The sequence below is a fragment of the Tyto alba genome, unplaced genomic scaffold, assembly GCF_018691265.1.
Source record: "Tyto alba isolate M040663 unplaced genomic scaffold, T.alba_DEE_v4.0 Super-Scaffold_42, whole genome shotgun sequence".
In the NCBI taxonomy this organism is placed as follows: Eukaryota; Metazoa; Chordata; class Aves; order Strigiformes; family Tytonidae; genus Tyto; species Tyto alba.
Window position 1 is genome coordinate 14711944 of NW_024881318.1, and position 9052 is coordinate 14720995.

The 9052-nt window shown below is 58.4% G+C and overlaps 1 protein-coding gene across 2 annotated transcripts; it reads right to left on the reverse strand.

Annotated features, from left to right (window-relative positions):
• Positions 1–156: 156 nt before the first annotated feature.
• LOC104362897 lies at positions 157–8182 on the reverse strand. 2 transcript variants are annotated; one of them, XM_032988153.2, is made up of 11 exons: positions 8020–8182; positions 6579–6821; positions 4902–5192; positions 4417–4514; positions 2851–3043; positions 2526–2637; positions 2054–2300; positions 1746–1785; positions 1363–1468; positions 1236–1282; positions 157–395 (listed from the first exon to the last, which is right to left on the reverse strand). In XM_032988153.2, the coding sequence occupies exons 1-10, from the start codon at positions 8123–8125 to the stop codon at positions 1240–1242; spliced, it is 1479 nt and encodes a 492-aa protein (XP_032844044.2). In that variant the 5' UTR covers positions 8126–8182; the 3' UTR covers positions 157–395; positions 1236–1239. The 2 variants fall into 2 exon arrangements, with proteins under 2 accessions (XP_032844044.2, XP_032844043.2); XM_032988152.2 differs by having other exon boundaries at positions 157–724.
• Positions 8183–9052: the final 870 nt, after the last annotated feature.

Genomic DNA, 9052 nt, shown 5'->3' on the forward strand with positions numbered 1-9052 from the left:
CCCAACACAACCCTGGGGGTCGGAAATGCTGTCAGACACCACTCAGGGACATGGGGTCACAGCAGCCCTGTTCATGGCCTCCCCTCAGCAAGGTGCAGTTAGGTCCCTGCAGGGAGATATGACCCCACAGGGGCAGTGAGGCGACCAGGCAGGAGCTGTAGTGGGGCACACAGCCCCCCCCCAAAGCACAAGCCTTTATTGGTTGTGTGGACAAAGCAGGCAAAGTCACGAAGGCAGCCCAGTCAGGTCAAGCTCCGTAACAACCCTCGGTTTGGCTGAATATCAGCAGACAGAGGCGGGAGAGGGGTTGCAAACCCAGGACATGGCAGGAACATGGACCATCCCTCAGCCTGAGCCCATATGAGTCAGCAGCTGGGAAATCTGGCATACAGTTCCTGTTTCCAGGAAAGCAAAAATGAAAGCAAAGCCTAAAAAAAGGAACTACAGAAAGTCACATTCAAAGGCCTTAAAACAGCAGTAAGCGAAATCCGGGAGGTGAAGGGGGTGAGGAAAGAAAAAGCTCACAACCCTTCTTGGCCTCCTGTTTTCCTCTTGCTCTGCTGAATTGGATGGGACCCCCAGTACTGGTCACAGTCACAGGAGAGCCATCAGCACTGAGCTGGGGTGATCCTCCCCATCTTCTCCACTCCCTCACTGCTCTAAGTGTCTCCTGTGGTCCTGGGTGGGGGCTGGAGTGACTGATCTCCAACCTGGCCACCTTTACCTGTGGAGACCAAGGACACCCAGGGCAGAGGCTGCTGTGTGCCCTCAGCAGCGTGGGGAGCTCACACCACCACGGCTGCCTGCACACACAAGTGCCTGAAGCCCGATCCCTTCATCCCAGCTGTGTCCAGTCACAGATCCACAAAGGTGCCTGCTGGTGCCCAGGCGAGAACAGCCTGACGCTCCTGAGACCCCTTCCAGCAGGACTTTCTCCTGGGAGGGATGACACAGCCATGGGTCCCTCAGAGGGCTGAGCCATGAGCCACCTTTTGGGATGCCCACCTCTGCTTGCCCCTGCTCAGGCTGGGAACACTGCCTGGGGCTCGCTCTGCTGCTGCGTGGGGCTCACAGCGGGCAGAGTCATCCCGACCGTCCCCAGCACCAGAGGACTGGGGCAAGTGGAAAAACAAGTCAGTGAAGAGGATGAGCAGATATTTCTCCTCAGGGTCAGGCTCTCCTGTGAGATCTCTGCCCTACTCCCATGCACCACCCAGGGAGATGTGTTATCCTACCTTTCTAATTATCCTCTTTAGCTCTGATGGGCAAAGACTTCTTTTTCCTGAAAAGGCAAAGGGGAATCCTGAAGTAAAAGACTGGCATTGCCCATGACCCCACTGAACTTGTCCCCTTCGTACTCACCTGGAAAGCACGAACCACAGGATCCCTGCAGACACAAGGAGGAGTGCCAACAGCACAGCCACCCCAATCACAGTCCCATACCACGAGTCTGGAGGCTGCCCTGCAACTAACACACACCCAGGAGTGGGTGCCACAGCCTGTGGCAGTTCTGGCAGTGGCCCAATGATGGCAAAGGGTATACGCAAGTGTGTAGATGAATGTTTCGGTTTGGGTTAATTCAGGGATGGGGGATCATCATGGGAAATGAAAGGTTTCCTCTACCCCACAAAAGCACCGTACCTCTCCTGCACTTGGCCAGCTCGTCTCCATGGGAAGAGGCCGGGATGGGAGGAGGGGACATGCGGGAGAGAGGCATGGGCACAGGGGGCAAGGAGCCCACTTACCAAGAGAGAAGCTGTAGCAGACGCAGGTGAACTTCTCTGCCTGTTGGAGGGGACAGGAGGGAGAGGTCAGGGCGCTCCTGCCCCGCTGCCCACCCTGGGGGCAAAGGTCTCCCACCCACGGCCACCAAACGCCCCGGCTGTGGCCGAGGACCCCGGGGACACTGCCCTGCCAGGGCCCCCAGGCTCTCAGCGCAGGGGCCAGGAGCAGAGCCCGTGCGGCACCACCGCTCGCCGTAGAGCCCGCCGAGGGTCCCGGCCCCCTCCGGCAGCAGCAGACCCGCAGAGCAGGAGCCCCCCACGACGGGTACCTGCCGCGAGCGGCAGACGAGGCGGAGAAGGGCCGTGTAGTCCGAGCCCGGGCGGAGGGCAGCGTTGTGGTAGCCCTGCCCGCGGGTCCCCTCGCCCAGCACGAAGTCCGTGGGGGCGGTGAGGTTGAGCACGGCGGCCACGTAGGCGCCGGGCTGCTGGCTGGCGTTGAGGGGCTGCGGGTCCCCCAGGCAGGCGCCTTCCACCGCTGTGCCGTCGAGCGTCGCAGCCACGATCAGCCGGTGCTCCCTGAAAGGCAGGGCGGTGGGAGGGCCGGGGGCGGTGGGAGGGCCGGGGGCGACGGGGCTGGGGGCGGTGGGAGGGCCGGGGGCGACGGGACTGGGGGCGGTGGGAGGGCCGGGGGCCACGGGGCTGGGGGCGACGGGGCCGGGGAGAGCGGCGTGGAGGCGGCTGCAGGCCAGCGCTGCCGGCGAGGAAGCCCGTCACCGCGGGGCTGGCCGGGGCTGCGCTCACCTCGCTGCCTCGGCGGGACAGGCGATGGGGCGCAGGGGAAGCACGGCTGTTCCTCGGGAGAGGGAGATGTCACGGACGCCGCGGCAGCCGGCGCCGAGAGGGCGCGGGGTGTCTGGGGGGGAAGAGCCGGGGGATGAGCGGCGGTGGGCGACGCGGCGGGAGCAGCGCCAGGAGCAGGGGCAGCCCCGGGCTGCGCAGCACAGCTCCTCCGTGCCCGGGCTCCGCGGGGCTGGCGGCGAGCCCGCGGGGCTGGGCACGGAGAGCTGCCACAGCCGGGGTGCGCGTCGTGGGCGCCCCGCCGGGGCCGGGACACAGCCAGCCTCACCCGAGCTGTTGCTCCGAAACTCCCCCAGCGAGGCAGGCCCGGCTCCGGCGGCCGTCAGTCCCTGCACCGCCACCACGTAGCTGCTGCCGGGGCCGTGCCGGGGCAGAGGGTGCTCAGTGACGGAGCTGTTCAGCCGCAGCCGCTCCATCTCCAGGAAGACGCCGTCCTGCACACTCCGGGCCGTGACGTTCAGCTGGGGACGGGGCACAGAGCCGGAGGGCAGCAGCTCCCCCCTGCCCTCTGGGAACCCACCCGCAGCACCCCCGGGCAGAGCAAAGCTCCCCTGCAAGCCGCCCCTCCTCTGCGCCTGCCCCTCTCCCGGAAGGCTCCTGGAGAGCAACCAGCAGCGGCCGTGGTCCCGTGTGTGGACCTCAAGGCAGCGAAGCAGAGGAGAGGAGGAATTTGGAGCCAACACCTGAGCCGTCAGAGCGGCTGCCTCTGTGAGCAAAGGACCAGGCCTCTGTCGAGAGCTGAGGGCAAGAGGGAGGCCGCTTGTTCGAAGAGCTGTATGCATGTGTAAAGAGCCCGAGATCACTGGTATCGTTTTGCAACACTACGGGCACTGTGGTGACATCCCCCACAGGAGGGTCCCTGAACTTTGCTTTCCTCCCATTCAAGGTTGGACTCTGAAGAATTTGTCTGCATGAAAATTGGCAGATAGATTTCCCACAAGGGATACAGATGCAGGCCCCCCATTTGTCAATGCATCATCTGAATTTCTCATGAGATCCCAGGCTATACGCTCTGCTGCCGGGATCTTTATGGAAATGACATCTTGGGGATATGCAAAAAAGGAGATAAAGAAAAGCAGAAAAATGGGTTCTTTTCATAAACAAAGGTGTCTGGCAGCAGGGAACCAGTTGGAACACATACACCCACAAGCAATGCCGTCAGGCTCCCTGTTTGCCATTCTCTCCAGGAAAGAGCTAAGAGCAACACAAAGAATGAGCATGTCTGGGTCCCTGTCACCCAAGGGAGAGGTCTGTTCTCAGAGAGGGCATAGGGAAAACTGGTAAGGGTCTCACCACCCCTCAGTGTTAGAAAGCAAGGCTGCTCCTCGGGAAGCACCCCAAACCCACAAAGAGGGGAGGTGCTTCTAGCCACACGCAGAGGAAAACTCAAAGAAATGTTGCAACTCCATCAGAAGAGGGGTTTTCAGAGGATGACTCAAACCACAGGCTTCCCTGTGGCAGAAACCAGAAACAAACACACAAGAGGCACAGGAAACCCCCAGAGACCGCCCCAGCAGACACGTCACCAAGTGCTGCACACCAAGCCACAAAGTCTGCCAAACACCAGCTTGAGCAGACTCAGGGAGGAAGCCCAGAGGGCAGGGAGCACCCACCACCTCTCCGGGCAACTCCACAGCAGGAGAAATGTAGAGCATGAGACAGTAAACTCTCATGTTCATCACAGCCTGATATTCACCTGGACTGGCTGGGAACTGTGAGGGGTCATCACAGCTTTCCCTTCCCCACTCTCCCCAGGCTGCCTGCACAGAACTCCAGGCAGGGAAGTGTCTGGCAAGGTGGGGGGGACCATGGACAGCCCGTGGTCCCCTGGTACCTGGTATCCGATGATTTCTCCTTTGCAGGGGGGCAGAGCCTTCCACCTGAGGGACCCCGTGGTGGAATCCAGCCACAGCCTCTCCGGTTTGTCCGGCACTGGAAGCACAGGAGGACGGGGTCACACGTGGTGTCGGCAAAGAGGGGCTGAGCCCAGAGCAGAGCACAGGCAGCTCCTGGCCCAGGGATCAGGCCACAGAGGGACCCCCCAAGCAGGATTTGTCCCCCACAAAGGCTGCCTGTGCTGCAGCAGCAGCGATGGTGTGGTGGGGACGGGGAGGGTGAAGAGGGGACGTGCTGTGCTCCAGGGCCCTGCACGTCCCCTTCCTTCCCCAGAGCCCCACAGGCTCCAAACACCCCTGATCCCAGCACCATCACCGCAGGGAGTGGGTGATCAGGCTGAAGGGTGAAGGGGATATTTATCCAGCTCCCCTGCCTGTGACACAGCCCAGGAATGTCCTTTCTCTCTTATACTCGTGCACGTACCTGTTTCCTCTGTCCTGACCAACCATGTAAAAAGGATTGTGCTGGGGGGCAGTGAGACAGTGACACTGTAGTCAGTGAAAGGCTGCAGAGAGGGGCAGGTGAATGTTCCCTCCTGGCCACGTAGCATCTCCTCTCCCTTCACCTCCTCAGCCTCACAGGGAGGGGAGGAAGGCCTTGCCAGACGGCACATGGCCTGCATGTGCTGGCAGGCGTCAGGGAGCCGGCAGGTCCAGTTCAGTTTGATGCTGGTGCTGGAGATCTCCAAGGACTCAGGGACAACCTGGAGGACCTCTGTGAAGGAAACATTGCAAGAGAGTCACTTCCTTCCCTTTCCCTCCCAGCCTCGCAAGGGTGCTGCAGTCAGACAGCCCTGCTCGCCACCCATGTGGGTGGGAGGGAAAGTGAGAGGCTGAAACTGGTCACTCCAGCTCTCTGGCAGGGGAACAGGAGGAGTCTGGACAGGAATGAATGTGGCTGAATGTGTGGGCTACTATTGCTCAAGTTAATCTTCCTCCGTGGGTCAAAACTGAGGTGTGTGTGGGTCCCAGCATCTCTACAGTGCAATAGATGCTGCTCTTTAGAAAGACCTAGCCCTGTCCTGCTCTGCATAGACATCAGGAGAACAGTTCATTTTCCCTGGCAGCATAGTGAGAGATGGAGCTCTAGGACACCACACAGAGTAGCTCTCCTATACCACATGCCCAGGAAGGTGATGAGGAGGAAAAATGATCCCATGCTGCTTCCCCCAAGCCTCTCAAGAAAGTCCAAGAGGAGCAGAAGCTCAAGGGACTGGCACACCCATGAGGGGCTCATATGATGGACAAAGCTTGCACAGTGATTTTGGACTAGTATTTGATGCTGGTGCCTTGTGGCATCGTCTAAGAAGCCAGTGCCTTAGGAACCTGCCATATGAAGTCAGCAAAACACCCAAAAGGACCAGGCAGCGCACTCTGAAAGCTTGGGCCATGCATAGAACTGTCCCCTGGGAGGGCCACAGGAGAAGCATCCCCTTGTCCTTGCACAGACCTCCCCATACTACCCATGCTCACAGCTGCCTGCAGAGAACCAGCCCCAAGCCCCCTTCCTGTGGCCCAGATCTCAGGGCACTCTGTGAGGCAAGGCGACAGAGGACTCTTGTTTTCAAAACTTCAGGGCCCTCTCACTGGGTTCCCAAATCAGCCTACTGTTGCCCTCTTCTCCCTTGGAGGGGACCTCCATGCCCCAGGCTGTGAGAAGATGGTGCCAAGCCTGTGCCCACCATGACACAGAGCCTGGAGGAGACCAGCCTACAGGGAGCAAGCTGTGGTACTCACAGCTGCGTGATCTGACAGGACACAGGCAGCAGAGCCCTCTCATCCTACTGACCCAACCACGACACCCATACAGACTGCTAACTCCACCACACATAGCTCTCCCATGCTTCTCTCCTCTGTGCACATGCTCTTGCCAGAAGCCCGTAGGGAGACCCTTATTGCCCACACCTCCACCCAGATCCTCCCACCCACTGGTTAACCATAGGGTGGACTCAGGGGCTGCCTCAGCACGGCCTTCAGCAACACCTACCACTTCCCCAGGCGAGCAGAGAGCCTGAAACCTCCCGTGCACACACAGCCTGCCTTCCCTTGCTCAGGAAGGGCAGAGCAGGGCAGCCAGGAGAGCTCCTGATGCCTGCCTTACCGATGCACTCCACATTGGACCGAATGCGGATCCAGGCACCTCTGCTGTCCTTTCCGAGCCAAACTTCTCTGTATACAGGTTTTCCATGACTGATGGACTGGACTTCCCTTGCACATTTGACATGGGTGAAGGACGGCTGGAAACCCTCAGGACAACTCAACGTCACTTCCTCGTTCTTATTGTAATTCTCCTGATCTGGTGCCAGCTGGAGTCTTGAGTTCCACCGGGGTCTTTGGCATATTTCTGGCAGAGGCAAAAGTGAGTGTTAGTTGGGATGGGAGGTGACAAGGTGGAACATGGGCCGGTGTTGGGAGAGAAATTCTTCAGCAATCCCTCCAGTCCCTGAAGGGAGAGGGAAGGTGACCCACAGGAAAGGCTTGTTGGGAGGGGGCTCTCCTTGTGTACCCAAAGCATGAATTATCACTTATCCATGAACATCCCCCATCCACCCTTGTGTCCGGGGACACTATATTCCCTCCTCCACAGCCCACAGCAGGGAGATTCCCGAGACAATTACCCCTGCACTAGGAGAACACCTCCAGCCACTTATTCAGACAAGTCAGTAATCCCAGCTCAGGCTGCCCTTTCTGGGCCATGGGACCACCAGCCCTACTGGGATGAATGTCTCTCCAGCCATGATTCATCCCTCCCACAGGGATCAGAGATGCCCCTGTTACAATTTTGGGGTCCCTGTGCTAGCTCAGTCAGTCCCTCGGCTACTCTCCTCCTGCCCCACATCACTGTGCAGTGGGACATGGGTACGAGCAATGCCTTCTCCATTCACATCCCCTGCTTTATCACAGCCCCCGCCCCTTTTCCCTGCCACAGGCTTTGGTTCCTCCTCTACAACCCCTCCTCACCACATTCACCACCCTTGGGGCTGAGCAGGCACATCCTGTCCCAGCAGTTTGCTGAGTGCTGTGAGGAGAGGCTTTGTAGTTATGATTCTTACAAAGATGCTGGCAGCTGAGAAGGAGCATCTCCCTCTTCCAGTCTCTGCAAGGGGCTTTGAGAGGCCTCAAAGTGCTTAAAATACAATCTTCCTTCTCCCAAAGGGGCAGAAAAGGGATCTTACAAGGTTCAAACCATCTTCTAACAGCTACAAAGTACAGACATGCCGGTGAACAAGTCATCTATCTTTGATCTCAAACCCTGACTGCAGACAGCAAGAGATGCTCAGCTGAGTATCTCAACCAGAAATCGTGTCCCACTGATGCACAGCCACAACCTACCCCATGTACAGGCACCCAGCTGCTCCCCACACACAGGCACCTAGCTGGCAAAGCAGCAATAATTTCCCTTTTGCAGGCACCCAGGTTGACACAGCCCTCAGAGCCACCGGGGCTCCAGCCTGAGGCTGCAGGCAGTAAAGATGCATATCAAACTTGCAGGAGGAAGGGTATCAAAATCTCTCCAGGGAAGAGAAGGAGCTGCTTCTTACCTGTTTCTGAGGGTACTCCTTGGACCTTGGGATCTTCTTGGCCCTGTGCTGCCAGCAGAGATACAAGGACCAGCAGAAACTTCAGAGATGGCAACTGCAGGGCCATGCTAGCATTAAGTCCCCAGGCAGGACTCCAATCTCAGCCTCACTGGCTGCCTCCGAGCCAAGTCATCGGTAACTGACTGCAAGTCTTGCAACCACAGGAAGGAAACAGACACATGGAGAAATCTCATGAGAGAGGCTTCCTTTTTGGGGAGGGAGCCTCCCATCAGCATCAGTACTGCTGTTTTTTGCTGCCTTTTTTCCCCACGGGCTGGTACTCAACAGAAGAACCCCTGTCACCAAGATCCAAGACTTTTCCCCCAAAACCCTTTCAGTTACCAGAGTGCATTCATTTCCTGCTCCTATTTCTGTGGCAATATCCTTATGCTTCCAAAAGCCCCTGCGTGGGTTTTAGAGTTTTAGAGTGGTGATGACTCACTGCACTTCCCCTCAGTGATCACAGGAGATGGAGGACCTCTGAGAAAGCACATAAAGAGCTGGCAAGAAGCAGGGGTAGGAATGGGGATGTGAGCTGCAAGGAGCACCTCAAGGTCTGAAACAGTCTTTGGCCCTTCTGAAAGCCACACTCAACCCACACCCTCTCTCATCCTTCCCCGCTCCTCCATGTCCAGCTGCCTCCTCTTCCTCCCCCTCAGACTGGCAACACTCTCCTCTGTCCCCAGGTGTGCAGACCACCCTGACCTCCAGTGTCAGCTGAGAGCCTGAGGAAACCCTCAGAGAAACTAAACCATCTTCCTTGCTCCTTAGCAGCTTCTGCTTTTCTCTTCCTCCAGAACCTCCCATGGACCCACCTGGGATGTCTCAGATCCCAAAGGGCTGTGTGATCAAACACAGGGGCTGCAGAGGAAAACAGGCTGTGCTTGTCCCTCAGCTTTTGCCCACAGCACATGCACAGGAGATGCTCCTGCCCAGGATGAACGGGGGTGAGCACCATCACTCACTGGTTCCCAACACACACCCCGTCCAAACG

Excerpts from the sequence above, each read along its gene's own strand:
- LOC104362897 (XM_032988153.2), bottom strand. The coding sequence starts at position 8,125 with ATGGCCCTGCAGTTGCCATCTCTGAAGTTTCTGCTGGTCCTTGTATCT. Across the intron at positions 6,822-8,019 it reads AGGAGTACCCTCAGAAACAG|AAATATGCCAAAGACCCCGG; the intron begins GTAAGAAGCAGC and ends TGCCTCTGCCAG. Across the intron at positions 5,193-6,578 it reads GTCCAATGTGGAGTGCATCG|AGGTCCTCCAGGTTGTCCCT; the intron begins GTAAGGCAGGCA and ends TTTCCTTCACAG.